General features: G+C 42.5%; 4 protein-coding genes across 4 annotated transcripts; 1 reads left to right on the top strand and 3 right to left on the bottom strand.

The window, feature by feature from the left end:
* Positions 1-3527: 3527 nt before the first annotated feature.
* On the bottom strand, positions 3528-5621 carry LOC6034252 (actin-related protein 5). Its single transcript, XM_001844545.2, has one exon. It carries the CDS (start codon positions 5537-5539, stop codon positions 3551-3553), a length of 1989 nt encoding a protein of 662 aa, XP_001844597.2. The 5' UTR covers positions 5540-5621; the 3' UTR covers positions 3528-3550.
* Positions 5622-10429: 4808 nt separating this feature from the next.
* On the top strand, positions 10430-13073 carry LOC6034251 (gastrula zinc finger protein XlCGF26.1). The gene is made up of 2 exons (XM_038257970.1): positions 10430-10666; positions 10731-13073. The coding sequence occupies exons 1-2, from the start codon at positions 10538-10540 to the stop codon at positions 12315-12317; spliced, it is 1716 nt and encodes a 571-aa protein (XP_038113898.1). The 5' UTR covers positions 10430-10537; the 3' UTR covers positions 12318-13073.
* A 1308-nt stretch (positions 13074-14381) lies between these two features.
* On the bottom strand, positions 14382-16057 carry LOC6034250 (protein angel). Its single transcript, XM_038256710.1, has 2 exons — positions 14938-16057; positions 14382-14881 (listed from the first exon to the last, which is right to left on the bottom strand). Exons 1-2 carry the CDS (start codon positions 15973-15975, stop codon positions 14471-14473), a joined length of 1449 nt encoding a protein of 482 aa, XP_038112638.1. The 5' UTR covers positions 15976-16057; the 3' UTR covers positions 14382-14470.
* A 1985-nt stretch (positions 16058-18042) lies between these two features.
* LOC6034249 (alpha-tocopherol transfer protein-like) lies at positions 18043-19535 on the bottom strand. The gene is made up of 5 exons (XM_038257519.1): positions 19155-19535; positions 18985-19084; positions 18656-18920; positions 18243-18601; positions 18043-18185 (listed from the first exon to the last, which is right to left on the bottom strand). The coding sequence occupies exons 2-5, from the start codon at positions 19061-19063 to the stop codon at positions 18064-18066; spliced, it is 825 nt and encodes a 274-aa protein (XP_038113447.1). The 5' UTR covers positions 19064-19084; positions 19155-19535; the 3' UTR covers positions 18043-18063.
* Between the last annotated feature and the right edge of the window lie 1402 nt (positions 19536-20937).

Raw genomic sequence — 20937 nt, 5'->3', positions numbered from 1 at the left:
GTTGAGACAATATAGAATAATCCACTCAAATTGTATTTGAAATACATACACAGTTCTATAGTTACAATCATCCCTCATATTCGGAACAGTTTACAGATCGGCCAATGTCGAGGCCAATGTTCAAAAAATCATAGCAAATCGATAATTGAACTTAATGATTTGCTTTTACAGTCATCCCTCATATTCGGAACAGTTTACCGATCGGCCAATGTTCAACAAATCATATAAAATCGATAATTGAACATAATGATTTGCTTTTACCTTCATGTGAAAGCTTTTCTTGCGATCTTTCGATTGATGTATAGACCGGCTGTACATTTTTACATTTTATATCATGTTTTCAAAGAAAAACATTGACCCTTGAAATCCACAAATTCGAAACACTTTTTTCTTACGATGTAAACAAACTTTTTTTTCTCTCCAGGAGTACATATTTTTTACAAAATAATGACTTTGCACTCTGAAAACAATAAAACTCATGCTTAGTAATGTTTTATGAATGGTCTGATAACTTTTTTGTGAAAATATCAGTTAAATTCAGGTGTTCCACAATTGTGGGAGACACAATAACATCCCACAATCATAAAACAGGCAATTTGGAGGCAGTGTTTTGCTGCTCTGTATAAAATAGTCTTGAAAGGCAGGTTTTTGTTTGAAAAGTACTTCTTTTACTAGTGAAATAGCAAGAGAATGTCCAAATATAGTTCCTAAAAATAGAAGGGTCGACAGAAAAGATGCATTTTGCATTCTATTGACAAATTACCACAAAAGTGTTCCGAATTTGTGGGTGTTCCGAATATGTGGGATGACTGTACCTTCATTTGAAAGCTTTTCTTGTGATCTTTCGAATGATGTATCAAACAACTGCAAATTTTAACTTTTATATCATTTTTTTGAAAAAAAAAAACTTTGACCCTTGAAATCCACAAATTCGGAACACTTTTTTTTACGGATGTAAACAAACTTTGGATCTCTCCATGAGTACATATTTTTTACACAATAATGACTTCACACACTGGAACCAATGAAACTCAAGCTTAGTGATGCTTTATCCATGGTCTGGTAACTTTTTTTTGTGAAAATATCAGTTAAATTCAGGTGTTCCACAATTGTGGGAGGCACAATAACATTCCACAATCATGGAACAGGCAATTTGGAGGCAGTGTTTTGCTGCTAGGGATAAAATAGTCTTGAAATGAAGGTTTTTGTTCAAAAAGTACTACTTTTACTAGTGAAATAGCGAGAAAATGTCCAAATATAGGTCCTAAAAATAGTAAGGTCGAGAGAAAAGCTGCATTTGGCATCGAGTTTGGCATGCTATTGACAAATTATCACAAAAGTGTTCCGAATTTGTGGAATGACTCTAATGTTTTTTCTTCTCCTGTTTCAAAAAGTGCAGAATTTACTTTGAAAAATCTGCAATTTTTATATAGGTTATATAACCATATTTTGGACCTATTTCCAAATTGAGTTAAAAGACTTTTAAAGTATGATTTTACTGAATCCAAAGAACAGAAAGTGTAAGCAGATTTGTTTTGTAGCTTACCTCTTCCAAAAATGTTAACATTTTTTTTTATTATTTCCGCCTTTTCAGCCACTTTTTCCAATGCCACTTCGTATTGTATTCCCTATCCAGGTTTTTAAGCGCAGATGGCGTTCGAATGGTGAACGTCCGAAATGTCAAAATCGCGCAGTAGCACCAACATTGGAAAAAAAATGTGGCGGTCATGCCATGGCACACTTTTTTCGCAATGTTGGTACCACTGCGCGATTTTGACATTTCGGGCGTTCACCATTCGCACGCCATCTTCGCTTAAAAACCTGGATACCATTTTCCTAGCACTTCGATCAGGTCAAACAATTTCGGCATCGTTGCTTATCGAATTTGGCCCGCGACACCTTGTAGAATTTTCTGTTTTGCACTGACACCAAACTTTTTCATCCGTTTTTCGAGAAATTTAGGGGAAATATAACCTTTCTAATCAAACACCTATCTTCGTCATATGAAGAGTTTGATGCTCGATAAAGCTCCAAAAAACTATTTAGGCTATAAACTTACCAGCAACAGAACCGCCTCAAGTAAGCACGCAAATTTATGCCATTTACTGGCCAAAAAGGCCAAATTGAATGCATTTTTGATCATGATTTCTATTTCGCGAGACCATTTCTCGTCATTTTGGTGGCACACACATCCACACGCAAAATGAGAGGTTAACTGCTTAACGAAAGTCGCCATCAATATCTTTTCACTTGCACTAACGATTTCAAAGCGCTTAAGATATAAAATTGCTTCCAACTACCGGCAACATGTTGTTTTGCACATTATTTAGTCACTCACTTGAAAAATAATCCAGAAACATGTAAATAATTAGCAAGCGCCACTAAAAACAAACGCGCCAAGTCTTTTGACGTTTGAATTTCGACGACCCATTAGGTTTTACGCCGACTCGATTTGGAGGTTAGAATGGAGTGCACCTCGGAGTGCACTGTTTACATGGACTTAGCACAGTTCGATGCGGTCGTCGATTTTGTTCGGGAAAATTCCTCGAAAATCGACGAAGACCATGTAAACAGTGCACACGAGCTGTCAAATGACGTCACGGCGTGAAACCTAATTCCAATCGAAGGCTGAAGAAAACCGAGCGAGAAGCGAAGGCAAATAAAGAACAAGGAATGGCCACCAACACCACCAGCAGCGCATGTGGAGTGAGCCAGTGATGACAGGAAGCTTTCTCTATTAGGTTTTACGCCGACTCGATTTTTAGGTTAGAAATTTGACAGTTCGGCTGCACGTGTGTCTAAGTAAAAATGTGTGTGCGTGTGCGCTCGTGACGTCACGCTGTAAAACCTAATACATGCAACTTTTCGTGAGTGTTCGCTTAAAATTTCATCAATTTTGACAGCATTAAGCAAACCCAAAAGAGCGCTGGTAGAAAAAAAGAACTAAGCTGAAAATAGAAAAATGGGCGTGGCCCAATGCACTCAACTGATTAGAATGCATTTTGGAAATATATTTTTTTAAATGCATGTAATAGGAATAGCATAAATTTTATTAAAAGTGAAAATAAACAGAAATGTCCACAAAAAGTTGCTCTACTCGTTGGTGTACTTGGTTTTAGTATATTTCAAGGAACACTTCAGATTATCCAGCATCATTCAAACACGTCCGCTTATTAGGCTTAAAATGGGTATATTTCCCTTATGTTGTCAATTTGAGTTGTCAAAATTTTAACCAATCAGAATATGGGCCAAAATAGGTACAGCGATGGCTAAAATACATTCAATAAGCCCAAATTGCATCCAAAAAATGTTTTACTGAACATTCTTAAAATGGTTAAATTATTTTAAATTTTAAATAGTATACTTCAGGCTACAAATCAATCCTGGAACGAGCCAAATTAGTTAAACCGTTCCCGAGAACGAATGATGCTTTGCATAGTAGGTCCAAAATAGGGTCATACAATTAAATGTTTAAGTTTCAGTTTCAAAAGGAGTTTCGAAGCTCAATCAACACCACTAAATTTCCACACTCAAAACACTTTTATTTACCTCAATTAATCACCTCACTCCCTGCCGCCGCCGCCGCCACCACCAAACTGCTGCTCGGCGTGGGATAGTAAAAGTTGCTCGCCACGTGCTCCTTAAAGTACTCCCCACCGCACTCGTCGTACGTTTGCCGCGTCAACAGCGACTCGCGGAACTGCTCCGTCGTTGCGAACCTGGCCGCACCCTTCCACCCGTCTAGGGTGGGATTCGCCGCGAGGGAAAGGTTGAAGGTTGACTGGAACGGGAGCATGGCTTGCATTTCCCGGTGGAGTCGGTCGCGGAAGCCGGGGATGTTGGCGCAACCGCCTGTTAGGCAGATGTTTGCGATTAGTTCGGGGCGGAGTTCCTGGGGGAAGAGTTTGAGGACGTAGTCGATGGTTCCGGCGAGGCCGGCTTCCTGGATGCCGATGATGCTGGGCTGGAAGAGGACTTCCGGGACGCGGATTTTCTCCACGCCGAGGTGGAGCTGGTGGAATTCGGCAATGTTGGAGCCGGGGGCGGACGAGGGTTCGACGTAGGTGGCGTCGTGCTGTTTGAGGACTTCCTCGTACTCGAGCAGCTTTTCGTTTTCGGCTTCGCTGTCGCTGTCGCCGTCGCGGCTGATGGATTTGTACACGTCCCAGTCTTCGTCGCGCATGCCGAAGTCGTCGTTGCCTTTCTCCTTCTTGGCCAGCTGGGAGATGATTCGCATTCGTTCCTGGGCGGCGGCCGTGCGGCGTTTCGCGAGGTCTTGGCGGCGCTGTTTGCGGGTTTGCTTCTTGTCGAGGATTTCGTCCCGTTTGCGGCGGGTTTCAACGACCCACTGGTCGATTGTAAGGTTTGGGGGAGGCTGCAGGAGCACGGGTTTTTCCTCGACTGGTTGGACCACGGTTTGGGCGGCGTTCATCTTTTGGGACGTTCTGGCGATGCGATCGCGCAGGGTAACGATGGTCTTGCGCATATCGTCGACACCCTTCAGCTCGAACTCTTGCAGGACAAAGTTGAGATTCTCCTCATCGTCAAGGTTTTCATCTGCGGCTTCCAAACTCGCCAACATCTCCTTGTCCTGGGCGTGTTTCTCCTCCCGCTTCCTCGAATTTATTTCAACCAAGCGTCGAGAGAGCTCCTTCCGCTTCTCAACCCGTTGTTCAGCAGTCAGAACCGGTGCCGTCACGGTCTGATTGTACGGCAGCTGAATTTTGGTCACATTCTGATCGTAATACTCGAGCAACGCCCAGTCCTTCAGCGCTTCCATGTAGTCGTAAGCAAACGAGCAATAGCTATGGATCATGGCCTCGGAACGACTCAACGTGATGGCGTTCACGTGCACCGGATACTTGAGCTGCAGCAGCCGGAACATAAAGTTGATCATATTAAATCCACCCAAGTTAATCCGCCTAACCTTATCCGGCACCATCCTCCCGTTCAAAATCGGAATCACGTGCGTCGCATGGTACCCACACGAAACCACCAACCCACTCCCAACCCCACTGTTCAACCCGTAACTGAACAAACTATCAACCCCGTAACTCAACCCCGGAATCCCGTAACACTCAAACATCAACTCCGCCATCAACATCCGGCTATAGTTCGGATTCGTAACGCACTCCGTCAGCAGCACCGGATGCGGCACACTCCCGTCCGCGTCCACCCCCATCCGCTCGAACAAATAGTCCAGAATCTGCTCTTGAACGTGCAAATGCGTCACCACATTCCGATCAAACTGCGTCCGCAGCTGGAACCGCACCGCCTCAATGTTCACAATGTCGTTCCCAATCTGCACCGTCGGCACCGCCGCCGCCTCGGCGTCCTTCTTGTTACGGTCCTTGCGCGGTTTTGCCAGCACATTCTTGAAGCACAGCAGTGGCTCCTCCTGCGAGGCCCAACCTGCCCGGCAGTGATACGAACCGTTGTCGATGACGATGGCGGTGGCACCTGGGGTGACGCCCGGCCCCGGGTACTCGTGCACGATGTCCGGGCGGACCTTCAGGTCCTGGATGGCGAAGAGGCTCATAGTAATCGAGGGATTTTCATACAAAACTGCGAACGCTTGCTGGAACGAATTTCGGCGAGTTTTGAGCAGAAGTAAACAACAATACTGGTTACACGCTGATGAAAAGAGAGTAAGAATCGAGATGAGAATTAAGGTGGGCAAGTACACGTTTATTAAAGTTTACTACGACTTTCAGTAAAAAATGCTTATGCTACACGTTATTCAATATTGATTATTGTCTACACCAGGGGTGCCCAAAGTTCGAGCCAAACATTTCATTAGGGCACAAAACCAAAAACCGCGATTCGAGAAAATCGCTTGCAAAAAGTGCACAACTTGTTTCAATTCCTATTTAAAAAAGAAGCTTGACTGATGGTGTTTTTACTTATGATACGATAAAACACATCATTATCCTCAACTCTGCTTAAATGCTTCTTAATTTACGTTGATTTTCGCAATAAAACTCATAATTTAAAAAAATCTCGTTATTAGGCCCTTTTAATTTTCCAACTGATGTTCATAATGGGCCCTTTCTAGATGCAATTTCGAAGAGAATTGAAAGGGCACTAAAGCGCTGTCATCCGATTGTTGTTTTGAATGATGTTTATGGGACCTTTTGTTCAGTTAGAAATAATGAGGAATTCAGCGAACATTATGTTAATTGGTGAAGTTTTGTGATCGAATGGTGAGAATAAGGCATGTGAAACATAAAAATGCTTCAAAGGTGTACTGAACAGCATCCGCGGGACCGTATTAAATATAGTGTTTCGACGAAGTTTTTTTCTGCAGAAATCTTTGGTGAAACGTAAACCAAACGTTGTTTTGAAGTGAATTAGTGTTAAGAATGTATGTAAAGTTCAATTTATAACATAGAAAGTTCCTCAACTACGAAAAACTAACGAAAAAGAAAAGGGCACAATTGAACTTTTTTTCTGGTTCGGAGTGAACATTGTTATGGGCCCTTTTGAGTTTTTGATTTTTCAATAGGAAATTGTTTGTTATCAATCTGATTCTTGGAGGGCATGTAGGGAGTGTACTAATGAATGGAATAGTGGAATAATCCCGAATGTTTACGTTTTGGTTTTGTGCCCTAATGAAATGTTTGGCTCGAGTTATTGAATGGCGGGCCAAATTTGAAGCTAACATGAGTTTGCGGGCCAAATGTGAAATTTTTTTTTTGCAATTCCGTCGTGAAACTACTTACTTTTCCTGTCATTCTTGAACGACGAAATAGCCCACTTACCTGTATTAAAAATAAAAGAATCGAATAGCAACACTTTTCAAAATAAATGCTGAAAAGTTCTACTTTTCAGCACTGAAATGGGTGCTGAAAAGTTGAACTTTTCAGCACTTGTTTCGAAAAGTAACACTTTTCAACATTTTTGTGATTTAAACGATTTATTGACAAAATACAAGAAAATTTGACTTAAAATTTCACTCAATGGGTGTTTTTCGGAATTGCAAAAAATGTTGTATGGAACTCGTTGCAAAACTTGATTTTTTCAGCACTCGACGTATTTATCCAACTCGGTGAACCTCGTTGGATAAATGTACGACTCGTGCTGAAAAAATCCTCTTTTTGCAACTTGTTGCATAAACTACTATTATTTGATGATAAATAATCAATTACGTTATTATACAATCTATAAAAGTGAAAAAGTAATCTACAAAATCTACAAGCAGCTCTTGCAAACTCACCTATGATGACGATGATGATAAAATTATTTAATGAAGTTCATAAAGCCATATAAAAAAATAAAATCTGATGCAATAGGTTATGATGGCATCCCACTTAAATTTGTTAAAATGTTCATTAATATATTACTGCCTTACGTTACGTTAATCTTCAACAAAATCATTGTTACATGTTCTTTTCCTTTGGTTTTAAAATTATCTATAGTTAGAACATTAGCCAAAGTTAAATTTCCAGCAACTCCGAACGATCTCAGACAGACCAATTTCCATTATACCAACATTATCGAAGGCATGTGAGAATCTTCTTAACCCTCTACAACCGGGATTGCCACAAAAGGCGATAACTCAATAGGCGAGATCTCGAAAGGCGAAAATTCAAAAGGCGAAAAAGTAGACCCACCACGTTAGGCGAAATAGCACAAAAGGCGAAATGGCTCAAATGGCGAAAAAGTATTATTTGATTAGGATTCTTCCTTTCTCTCAGACAATGAAGTAGGGGGAATGCTCGTATGTTTGGTAGGTTAAGAACTCGCTCCTAATTCCATCTAGTTTGCTGATTTACTACTCAAACCGAGACTTAAACAACTTATTGTGTAAATCTGTTAATAGAAACTTGATTGCTCACTTCTTACTGAGATATTTATAACCCGATTAAAGTTGAAAATGCTTTTAATGAGCTGTAATTGAACGTCAAAGTGCTGATATGGCAACGTTAGAGGCACGGTGGAGTTAGATGCTGTTCCCCTATGAATAGCATCCACGAACCATCCACGAACGAGCTGGATGGATTGTTTGTTTACACATCTAGAGTATTTTTTAAAAGGTTCGACAGCTATTGTGTTTCATATGTTTATAATCGGAACTTAATAATTTAGACTTCGGTTTGGTCCTTTTACGTGGTTTGGTTGATCTGTAGTTTTATTGTGTAATGTTTATGCATTTTTAACTCTGAATCTTTATCATTCCGGTATGGGCAACGAACACACCAATTCTGGAAGTTTAGTACGCTGCTAGTCGAAACCACTACCCAGTCACGAAATATTCTAGCAGAGCTGATTCTGTCAGAATCCTGCTAGAATGGTAGAACATTTCTGCTAGAATTCTATAAGAATATCCAGCTCTGTAAGAACTCTGCTAGAACGTCGTGACTGGGTACGGTCAGGATTTCTAGTTAACACAGAAGAAATAATTCAGATTGTTACATCATTAATGAAAAATATGTAAAAACTTATTTTAAGAAAGAACCGGACTATTTGAGGAAATGCTTTATACAAAATACATTTGGGGAAAAAATACCCAAACAACGCGCCAGGTGACCGTGTGCACCGAGGCCGCGGCCGAGGTGCACACGGCCACCTGGCACGTTGTTTGGGTATTTTTTCGCCAAATATGCTTTTCGCCTTATGTGATTTTCGCCTTTTGAAACATTTCGCCTAATGAATTTTCGCCTTTTGTGATTTCGCCTTTCGAGTCTTCGCCAAACGTAGGAGACTCCTACAACCTAACCCCGCCTTTAGACGGGCTTCGATCTAAAAAATCGCCAAAAATCCATTTCCAACCGATTTTTGATCTTTAAAAAGCATTGGAAAGGAGAACTCTTAAAATTTTAGAAAATTTCAGGGTTGGAAGTTTAACTTGTTTTATGTGACTTTGCCAATGTTTTTAAAAATGTTATTTTTTTAGGGGCCAACTTTGGCTGTGTTTTTTACTAATATTTCCTATATTTTCAGTAAAAAGAAGTATGCAGTAATTTTTGTAGTGTCCCAGACTATGCCTCTACGCATTTTTTTGCAATTTAAATGATGATGGTGCCATTCTATAGTAGAAAAAGTGAAAAACATGCAAAAAATTGAAAAAGTGACTGTAAAAACGTGAAAAAATTAGATAGGCAAAATGTAATTATATTAGGTGGTAGAATAGGCCAAATACTACCAAAAACAAACAGAAACTAAACAAGATAAATGCAAATTAAAATACTAAAAATAAAACAAGAAAAACATAAAACAAGAGAAGTAAAGTTTTTCGTAGAACAAAAGTTGCTCAAAATGACCTCCTGAACACGGGAAAAATAAAAATTTTCGAAAAAAAAATTTGGGCAGTAGAGGGTTAAGGATCAAATAGTACAATATTTAACTTACAAAAACCTTATAACATTAGGTTTGATATTTTCTTGCAAGTGATTGTTTCCACACGCTAGCTTCTCTAGCCTTTCGGAAAAGAGGGAAACCAACCTCAACACTTTCTTTCCATTTCAACAGCGGACCAGTGAGGATCAAATTTTTCGCAAGAGAAAGTATTTAAGAATATTTTTATCATAATCATAAAAAATCACTTATATTTCTTTTTACTTTTTTTTTCAGTCCAACTTGCTACTAACTGTGTATCATAGCCGTGATCCTTACTCAACGATTGTTGGCCTGAATCGGACTCCTTCTGGAGGCTTTGTAGTCCCATTTTTTATCACTGAGGTCGCAAAAATCACTGTATTATCACTGAATGTAACGTTTCAGAATGATAAAATAGCTGTTTAAACACTTTTTTTTCCTTAAAAACTAGAAAAAATAAAAAAAAACACAAAAGGGCGAATCGTGTGTTTACTTCTGCTTTTTGGCGTAACCTGACGGGCGATTCCGTTGTTTTGGTTGGGTGGGTGGCGAATACGGTGGGGCGAAAATGTAGGCACGCTCTTCAAAAAGGCGTAATTTCTTTTTCTCAATTTTTAATAGCAAAAACACTATAATTAATTTCAAATTGCTCTCTATGATGAAATTATTGTTATTTTCTATTACGTTTTGACAAAATTGATGGTTTTCATGCTTTTTTGTGGAAATCGAGAAATTAAAAGTGCAACATGGAGTTAAACTTTCTGTCAAGTTGTGAAGTTTACCATGATAAATGCGAAAGTTTCACTCCATGTTACCGGCTCACAACTCTCTTTTTAATTTCTCGATAGGAATTGATCGAAATTGCAAAATTTTGAATGTTGATTTTCCCGAAACGGCAGGATTGCAGGTTTCGCCCTTTTGAAATGTTGTTACTGCATTCTAATCCGGTTCTCCATTTGAATGTTTTTTTTTTTCAAAATGTATGTAAATTTTATTAGGTGTGTGTTTGAAACTCGCTTATGCACTCATAATTTATTGTCCTCAGATTTTACTCGATATGATTGAAATCACACTCATTTTGTAGCAAATTTCTCAAGAGTGTAATTTTTAGCCCAGAGTTCTTGAATGTTGTTTTCATCTGTGATATCCTTTAAAGAAAAAAATTGATGAAAGAACAAAAATTTAAGTTCATTTCCGGTGGCTAATTTTTTTTCCATAAATGGAATACATCAGCTTCGAGAGCGTGTGCCGCTGCTGCCTGACCAACTCCGGCAAGTTTTCCTCAATCTTCGAGATCTACAACGATTACTACATGCCGAAGGTGATTCTGGCCTGCACCGGATTGACCGTAAGCAAAAAAATTTTTTTGTGAATCTTTTATTTTGAAAATTGCTGTGAATTCTGTTTGGTAGATTCTTCAGTCCGACGGCCTTCCTGATGTGGTCTGCGAACCATGCCTGCTAAAACTAATCACGGCGTACGAAACGCGCAGGCAGTTCCTCCGCTCGAACAGCCAACTCAAGGAGCAGCTGAACCGGTTGAAACAGTCGGAGCAGGAAATCTTGAAGGAGCTCAAAACGACCACTGCCAAATGTGGCGCCACTTCGGCGCTGGAAGAGGAGGGACTCTCTTCGGTTGATGCCGCTGCGGTTGTGGAGGACATGCTGGAGGCTGGCCCGATAACAACTTGGGACAACGAGATTAACATGCACATTGAGCAGCTGCAGGACGCGGGGGCGACGGAACTGGCCGCGGCTGGGAACATTGAGGACTGTTTGGATGAGTTGGTCATTGAGAAGTATGAGACGTTGATGTGCGACGGGAGTACGCTGCTGAGTGGGTTGGATGGGGGCGTGATGGAGGGGGAGGTTGGGGATGAGGTTAGTTACTCTCCGTTTAGGGAGGGGAACAGTCCGGGGGTAGACGAGGACGTTGACTTTTCTTCGTTTTCGGAGTATAGTGAGGAGTCGGAGGAGGAGGAAGATCGTCAGGATGAGAAGGACTTGGAGATTGAGCAAGAGAAAGAAGAACCTCAGAGTTGTTCGATGTGCAATAAGACGTTCAGAAACAAGCGACTTCTTCAGAGGCATGTCCTGTACCACAACGCCAGCAAAACCAGCTGTCCAATCTGCTCTAAAACCTTTACCCACACAAGTAACCTGAAGCGACACTTGAAGACCCACAAGCCACCTCCGGAAGGCTTCACCTGTCCCGAATGCCCGAAAAGCTTCACCCAAGGATCTCAACTGTACGATCACCTCAAAGTCCACAAAGGTCCCCCGCCGGAAGAGTCCGGATCATACGTGATGCACTGCGACTTTTGCCCCCTGGAAACGACCTCCCTGGCCGCCTTCACATCCCACATGACCAAAGAACACACCGTCCCCAAAGACCAAATCCACCCCTTCCGGTGCCACCTCTGCCCAACGCGATTCGTCGCCAAGCAGGGAATGCTCCGCCACGTCCAAAGTGTCCACCAGAACCAGAAACGTCGCGAAGCGAACGACCCGGAATCCCGCAAATTCCTCTGCACGCAGTGCGGCAAGCGATTCCTGCGTAAGCGCCACCTCGACGAGCACACCAACTCGCACAGCGGCGACCGCAAGTACGTCTGCGAGTGCGGACACTCGTTCTCGCAAAAGTCCGGCCTGAACCTGCACTACCGAACCAAGCACGAGAACCGGAAGGTCCACACCTGCGACGTGTGCCAGAAAACGTTCGCCCAGTCGGCGCACCTCAAGCATCACGCGTTGATTCACTCGAACGTTAAGAAGTTTGAGTGCACCATTTGCGGGCATCGCTTCCGCGTGAAGAGCAACCTGGTGACGCATATGCGGGTGCACCGGAAGCATCCGTACTGCTGCGGCGATTGCGGCGGGGATTTCGAGGACAGCCGCAAGCTGGAACAGCACATGGCGAAGGAGCATGGGGGGAGGTCGCGGAAGGGGACCGGAATGGCTGCGGTACAGAAGCCACTTGTCGATCAGGGTGCAGATTGAGGGTTGGTACTTCTCGGACATAATCAACGTCAGAACCTATCGTGCTGCTAACATCGACTCGGAACATGAATTTGCTGCAGAGTTGTCAGTGTTTTGTCAGCCTAGAGTAACAATCGAAGCAACCTGGTTATCTCATCACAAACGTCATCCGTCATTTCAATTCTGACACTAAAAACGACTAAGCAGCAACAAGTCTGCTCTAACAAAAATAAAACGTGACAAGACTCCCAGAAGTATGCAAGATCTGAAGAGCCAAGCGGTACCGATTCCCGAAACCTTGCCTACACTAGAAGCCTGCTGGAGCTGAATGGAAGCAGCCATCAACGTAGCGGCATCGAGCGCCATCGGGTATGTGGACCGAGTTCGACGGAACGAATGGTTCGACGAGGAATGTCAGATGATTTTGGACCGGAAGACAGCAGCGCGTCCACAAGTGACTGCTGCACAACACCCGTGGGACCAAAGAGTCGTACAAACAGTTGCGAAGACAGCAAACCCGTTTCTTCCGAGATAAGAAGCGCCGCCTGGAAGAGTTGGAGTGCCAGAACAAGGAACAGCTGAATCGCTCCAACGAAACGAGCAAATTCTACAAGAAACTCAGTCAATCCGAGAAAGGCTTCATGCCGCGGGCCGAAATGCGCCGGGATAAGGACGGAGGAATCTTGACGGACGAGCGTGAGGTGGAAGCAGTACTTCGACGAGCACCTGAACGGCCCGGAGCCAGCAACCACGATGAGGGAAGTTAAGGATCTCATCAAGAAGCTTTAGAACAACAAAGCAGCGGGTAAGGATGGTATCGGTGCTGAACTCATCAAGATGGCGACCTGTCTGCACCGGCTGATAGTCAAGGTCTGGGACACAGAACAGCTACCGGAGGAGTGGAAAGAGGGAGTAATATGCCCGATCTACAAGAACGGGGACAAGTTGGAATGTGAGAACTATCGAGCTATTACTATTCTCAACGCGGCCTACAAAGTGCTATCTCAGATCATCTTCTGTCGTCTGTCGGAGCGATCAAAGGATTTCGTTGGGACGTACCAAGTCGGTTTCGTTGAGGGAAAATCGACGACGGACCAAATCTTTTTGCTACGCCAAACCCTCCAAAAGTGTCGCGAGTACCAGATCCCGACGCACCACTTATTCATCGATTTCAAAGCCGCTTACGACTCGATTAATCGCGAAGAGCTATGAAAGATCATGTACGAGAACGGCTTTCCCGGGAAGCTGATCAGAATCGTGAAATCAACGGTGCAGCGTGAAGATTTCGGGTGCGATGTCCGACCCGATCGAAACGCGCATAGGGACTGCGACAAGACGACGGTATCTCCGGCCTCTGTTTCAACGTTGGGCTTGAAGGTGTTATGAGGCGGGCGGGCTTCTACATGCGGGGCACGATAATCAATCGGTTCAGCCAGTTCATCTGCTTGGCTGATGACATGGACACTGTCGGCAGAACGTTCGATGAGGTGGTTGGAAGGTACACTGAATTGAAGCGAAAAGCGGATAAGGTTGGATTGAGGGTAAATGTGGCGAAGACGAAGTATCTGCTGGCAGGAGGAACCGAGTCCCTTAGGGCTCGCATAGGACCGAGCGTGACGATAGACGGGGACGAGTTAGAGATCGTGAAGGGCACAAGACGTGGACAATGCTCGAGGAGGGCAAGCGCGTGAGGTTTAAGCGAGTGCTCAGGATGATTTTTGGCGACGTACGTGTCAACAATGTAGGAGAAGGATGAACCAAGAGCTGGTGCAACTCTGCGGCAAGTTAAACATTCCGAAGGTCGCCAAGGCTGGCTGGCTGGAAAAGGGAGATCAGGCAACTGAAAAACAATATAACCCACTGAGAATTTTGGCTCGAGCCTCGAGTCGATCTGGCTCGAGATCGAGCCTGAATCGAGTCGAGGCTCGAGCCAAAATTCTCAGTGGGAATCTCCAGCAAAGATTGGTTATCCGATGAGCTCTCCAAATATTCAGGTGAGCAGTTGACTAGGTCGTAGACGGAAAAGCTACCGGATACGATATCCGATCAAGGCCATGTTCTCAACCAATTACACGCAACCGGGAATTGTTATCAAATAAAACCTTTCTCTTGTATTCACACCACGTCAAATACCATCATATCAAGTTGTGAAATCGTCCCCTTCACCCGCCCTTCTACAGCTTCGACTCCTCACTGGTCGGCTTGGCCGCCGCTGCCGTCGCCGTCCCGGCCGGTTTCAGCAGAAACCTTCCGGCCAGCGCAAAGTGGTCCGAACCGAAGTACATGTTCGGAATGGCGTAGATCTCGCGCGCTTGCCGCACCGTCGGCAGCCCGTACACCGACACCAGCTTCAGGTCGCTCTCGGTGAAGGCCTTGCCGCCGGTGTGCTGGTGCTTGCTGTAGAACAGATAGTCCACGGTGATCCAGTCGCGCTGGAAGGTGGACGCTTCCTGGTTGCCCTCGCCGATGTTGTGCCGGTAGGCCGAGGCGTACTTGAGGTGGTGCCGCAGGGTGCCCTGGCAGAAGGGTTCGGTTGGTTCGCCGGTTTGGGGCGGGCGCGGCTGGCGGCATTGGGAGTTGTAGAGCTGGAATGGAGAGATTTGGTTAAGGTGGTTCTTGTTTGGGGGTTGAGGAGACTTACTCTAGTGGCGCGGATGTCGTCCTGGTTAGCTCGATCCGTCAAATTTTCGTGTCGGCAGTCATCAGTTATCCCTAGTGAAGGTGGTAGCAGAACTCTACCCAGTGGAGATCCAGGACCATGCGGTTCCAGCGTTTTGGCAGACAACGTGTCGTACTGCAGGTATCCGGTCGTCATCAGCATGTAAGGAGCGGAGTACGGTTGGAGGTTGAAGTCCCCACAAACGATGCTGGGCGTGTACTTAGGAGTTCCGTTTGCGAACCTTCCGCTGAACGCCAACCGATCCAGTTCCGCAAGCAATACCTGAACCTGCGCCAACCGCACGTCCTGCCGGCGTGGATTGTACAGCAGATGGGTCGTAGCGACGACCAACCGTTGCGTCGGATTCCCCTTCACCTGAAGCTTCGCGATCAAAGCCACGTTCTCCCGATCCAACAGCTTCACACTGGGCTGATAATATTCGACGTCCTGATAATCAACCAGCTCAAACAGATCCCGCCTAAAGAAGATCGCACATCCATCCGGCTTATCCCCCGTCCGCTTCTTGTACAACACCCCATAGTTAAAATTAGCCAACCCGTTGCTAAACTGCTCCCGATGATCGTCCTGCAACTCCTGCAGACACAGAATGTCCGGCCTCACCAGATTTATCTCCGCCATCAACCGGTCGTACCGATGTGGCCACGACAGCGCCACCGAGTCGTGCCGATCGTACAAATCTCCGTGCATCTCCAGCAAGTCCTGCGCCAATATATTATAACACATTAGCGTAAACTGCACATCGCCCGGATCCCGCCGGGGTGCCGTCGGAAGTGTCCGCCACCGGCGAACCGACTCGCACATGCTCAGCTGGCTGTTGTACCGCCGGATCAGCTCATCGATGGCAAGCTTTGCCTGGCAGAAAGGATCCTTCGCTTCCGGGCTGGACATTCGTCGGAACGAACCCCTCCGCGACGAACCGAGAACCGACGGTAGAATCGAAGAGAGCGAACGGTGCTGCTGGCAGAGCCGTTTCATCAACCTGAAACGTTGGAGATCCATTAGTTAAGCCTGTCTGCACCGATTTAAGCTCAAACAAAAGGAGGAAAAACTATCATCCAAAACTTATGTAACTGACCTTAAAATGTTCTTGAAAAAAATCTCAGGGATTTTCCCTTCTTTTTAATTTTTTATTTCAAAATATAGTTATCTATAAAAAAAACCTTTTATTGTCGCCGCGGCACTAAACCGAATTGTGCAAGTTTAACTCTCGCGACAATTTTCTGTCGCGAAAAATCTGTCAGGCAAGTTTAGGTGATTTTGAATCAGTGTGTTTGCTTTTTTTGTTTTGACCTTGCTTGGATTGTTGAAAAAATTGCGAAAAAAGTGTGCCATGGCATGACAGCCACATTTTTTGTCTAATGTTGGCGCTACTGCGCGATTTTGACATATCGGATGTTCAACATTCGAACGCCATCTTCGCTTAAAAAACCCGGATATTTAAAAAAAATCATTAAAATTTGATTTATTTTTCTTTAAAATTTTAAATTTAAGATGGTACCGTCATCTGGGGCGAAACGGGATAGCTGTTTTAGCTGTACAATGTTTGGACATTTTTTATTAGTTTTGGATAGAACAGACACAGAACTACATATCCAGGTTTTTAAGCGAAGATGGCGTTCGAATGTTGAACGTCCGAAATGTCAAAATCGCGCACTAGCACCAACATTAGAAAAAAATACGGCTGTCATGCCATGGCACACTTTTTTCGTAACGTTGGTACCACTGCGTGATTTTTACATTTCGGGCGTTCACCATTCGAACGCCATTTTCGCTTAAAAAGCTGGATAGCGCTTCGTTTTCCACATTTCAAGCTTGTAGTCCCTATTCACCCCAGTTGTTGGTTTATAAAAAAATAGAATGGAAGAGATTCTTAAAATATACTTTAAAAATGCTTTGATTCAATCTTAGTATAACAAATTTATTGAAAAATAAAACAACCTTAACCTGATAAAAAGTTGTAAACTAACAGGCTCTCGTCACAAATAAACAATCAATTACAAAAGGAGAATCTAGTCTTGGATATCCATATCTTTATGATTGGGTGATTGGAGGCGGGTTTTATTCTAAAATGTCAGCATTTCCCCTATTTCTGCCTGTTCAGTTCGGTCCATTAGCGAATATTTTAAACTGTCTATTGTAAGACATTGTTGAATCAACATATCGTTTGTTTTATTGTTATCCAGTAAGAAAGGATGGTCAAATTTTCTATTTGTTTTGTTCGTCGGCTTAAGGTCAAGGTCAAATTTCAAACCCATGTTTAAAAATTTTTAAGTAAAAACTATTCAAAAATGCTTTACACATTATTACAGTTATGTACCAAAATATTGTAAATTACCAATGAATTACCGAAAAAAAAGTTTCCTTATGTATAAAACTTCTTCTTCTTCTTATTCCCACAGAAACTTGGCGTAAATAGATTTTAACCAATTTTAGCAATCTAAAAAAATAATATTAATATTGCTGAAAAAGAAAATAATAACTTACGCAAATTTCGGGGGGAAACAACTAGAGAATGTACCTATTGCATTTCTAGCAATGGAATCGTGAAATTAGTGAGAAGGAAATTCTTTGATTATTTAGAATATCACCGCATTTCACGGGATTTTTAAATTGCAAGGCCCAGACCAACATTTCACGGATTTGCGGCTTCCACGAAATTTCGGAAAAAAACACTAACACTGATTTTTGGAAATCCGCCTCCTTCCTCCCATGATGATTGTACACTCAACCCCCGGTGGTTGGTCACTTTTTCGTTTGACACTTTTTTAGTTTGTACCCCGTTGGTTGGTCAAAGTCAAACTAAAAAGTGACGAACTGTCACTTTTTACACGGCGCTCACACACACGATCAAAACAAACGTTTGAAAGTGTGTGTGTACTCCGTGTAAAAGGGGTGTCAAACTAAAAAGTGACCCCGTTCGTTTGACAACAGTTGTTGTCAAACCATCGGGGTTTGAGTGTACTAAATCTTCAGACATGATTACAAAAAATAAAATATGAAATTATTGACTTTTTTTTATTTATCTATTTTTTTTATTTTGCCGCCACAACCAGTACTGATTTCCTCCATATTTGTTCAGAAAATGTCCTATCTTCGGAACATACTAAACCATCCACGTTGCTCAGGACGTTTGCTATCATCCACAAGATTTTCCTGATCGTAACGAATGAAGTGGTCTCGATTGGATAGTAATTTAGCGTAGAAGTTATCTGAAAATAAAAAAGATATTTAAAAATGAATGTGTTTAAAACTATTTTCCAACTAACCCCTCAACTCCTTAAACGTGCCCGCATTTCCCCCGTACTCGGCTGGCAGACATTCCTGCGGCACGAACGGAAACAGCGACTCCTTGTGCTGATGCAGGTGGACCAGCTCGTACAGTTCCCGCTTCATCATGGGCTTCATTAGCTTCATGAGTGTGTCCACAAACGGTACAACGTTGACCATGTGACTGCCTTTCAGCCGAATTGGGGCCGCTTCCTGGATGAAGGCCATGTGGTTTTTCGACATAAACAGTTCCATTCGTCTCATGTGGCCCAAACTCATGCCCGTCATGTCGTTGATGATCACGTGACCGGCGGCCATCCCGTGTTCCTCGAGAACTTGTTGCATACAAATGTGGGAACTGTGAAAAAGGTTTAAAGTATAATAAGTCAAAACTAAACTTAGGAAAACCGACAATCTCAGCAGATTCCTCTGGGAAAAGTGGGTCGGATCGGTGTCCGATAGGCGGAATAGGACCACCTTGTAGCCCTCCGGAGTGGTCTGGGGAAGGGGAATAAAGTCGGCGAAGGACATCGCGTTTTGAAACTCGTCACACAGTAGATCCGGGTTGCTGAAAAGGTCCCTGAATCGGGTCCGCATCGTGTAGTAGTTTTCGATGGTGATTTTGGTTTTCTCCTCATCGTAATAGTTGCAGTGCAGGAATCTGTGCACGGTCGTGTCTGGACAGGATGAGAGATTTGTTTAATTTCAATAGTAGAGTATGTTAAGTTTCACAGAGCTTACCACTTATTGTTGGAAGATGATGCTGGGTTGTTAGCCAGGTTTTTATTGTTTCAATGTGCTCTTTCTCTTCTGTGTTCATTTCAAATAAACGTTAGAACTCCCTAAACAAAATATTTAAAAATAACTTCAAATACTTAGAAACAAAGTAAAACTAGATTTATCATACATACCAACAATCTGTTGTCGCTGGAAACAACAACCCTCTGCGATAATTATTAATCTTGAACCGAATAATCAGCAGTATACTCCCCGACACAACACTCACTTACAACCACTTCACTTTTATACGCTTCAATCAAGCACCTGATACCGAATGTGTTTGAGCCAAGTTGATCATTCAAAATTCCACGACTTATTCACCACTAAAACGCGCAATTGTTTGATATGCTAACTTAACAATTGCTACCAATTGTAAACCTTTGATCGAATCTTATACTAACAAATAAATTTGACAAAATTTCTAGGAACGAAACTTGTCCGTCCAGTTCACGCAAAGATTGGCCACAAACTGACCTTTTAACAAACACAGAGACAGCGAGAGCCGGAGATGACCATCCACTTGTACGTAGCACATCTCTGTTTACATTCGCGTGTCGATGGCGAAAATTATTTGTTCAATAATGACAAAACATAAATTTGTATCCGATTCATCATGCTTTGGAAATCACGCACAATAATCTTATTACTCACGTTGTGTATAAATAGCTAAAACAAGTTTTTTACATGCCTATTTTTAAAATCTTGCTTTACATTTTAGGTTTGATATTTGGGATTTTTTATGCTGATTTTTTTCTTAAAAAAAGTTTTACAACATTGTAATCGGAATAAAAGTCGCCGCTTGTCCTATTTAATTTTGATAACCATTTATTCTCTCAACGCTATCGAGTATACAAAGAACGATGACGTTTTCAACGATTTCATCCTAATTAACCCTTGATCTCTGATAACTAAGAGTTATTGTGGCATGTTTTTCTTCATTTTCAATCGAATTACATCTAGTCAAGGCACAAAAGCCGATAATAGCGATATTAGAGGCATCACGTGTAAAGTTCAGTTTTTGATGGATCTCGCCTTAATCGATCTAAATCTGTCGGTTGTATTCACCGATTCTCTAACCCTTAACTTTTCCCATGAAAATTTGACATTTTCAAATGAAGATGACTCGAGTTTAAAATACCCCTGATATTTGTTCAGTCTAAATTGACTTGTCAAAACAAAAGTTTGTTTTTGTTTTTGAGCTCTAAAAGTGCTCGGAACATCACTTTCTCTAAAACTTAACCCTGAAACTGATTTTTGAAGGTTTGCTCAGATGCTTTTTCTCAATTTTGTCATAGAAGGCGTAGATTGCGAGATAAAATTTTGGTGTCTTCGAAAAAGTTGCTAATTGGGTACTAAAGCCCTATGCCAATTTTTATGTACAACGGTAAAAAACACGATTAAAAACCTTTTCTGATCACTTTTTTTCATTTTCATGCAAAAAAAAATATTGAAAAGACAACATTTTTTCGATGGATCAACTATGGTCCCCTTGGAACGAGCTGTCAAGTAGGAGCTTTTCTGTCAAGAAGGACCGCGAGGTTAATTTTTCAAAATTGATTTAAAAATCCATTTTAAACTCTTTGTGGTCGTACAAAGGGTCATTGTACTCAGAAAAATAAGCTTTATCGCTGTAAACAATAATATCAGCAATCTAAGCTTCATTTTAGGACCCAATTGGCAAGCCCAACAACTAAAAAGAAACTAAAAAAACTCAAAACTATTCCTGAAAGTTAGATTTATAAAACCACCCTAATAGTGAACCACCCTAATTTTCAATCAAACCAAAAATTGCCCCTTTCCATTTCGACGGTAACATTTCAAAAGGCATCATGTACATTTTGACACTGTCTGGGTTATTGCATATTCTGAAAGTACTCCTAATAAGCTACCTCTCCACCAAAAATGAGCAAAAGT

Source organism: Culex quinquefasciatus, chromosome 2, assembly GCF_015732765.1.
Source record: "Culex quinquefasciatus strain JHB chromosome 2, VPISU_Cqui_1.0_pri_paternal, whole genome shotgun sequence".
Classification (NCBI taxonomy): domain Eukaryota; kingdom Metazoa; phylum Arthropoda; class Insecta; order Diptera; family Culicidae; genus Culex; species Culex quinquefasciatus.
Note: the sequence above shows the minus strand (reverse complement) of the source record. Positions and strands in the feature narration are given on the sequence as shown.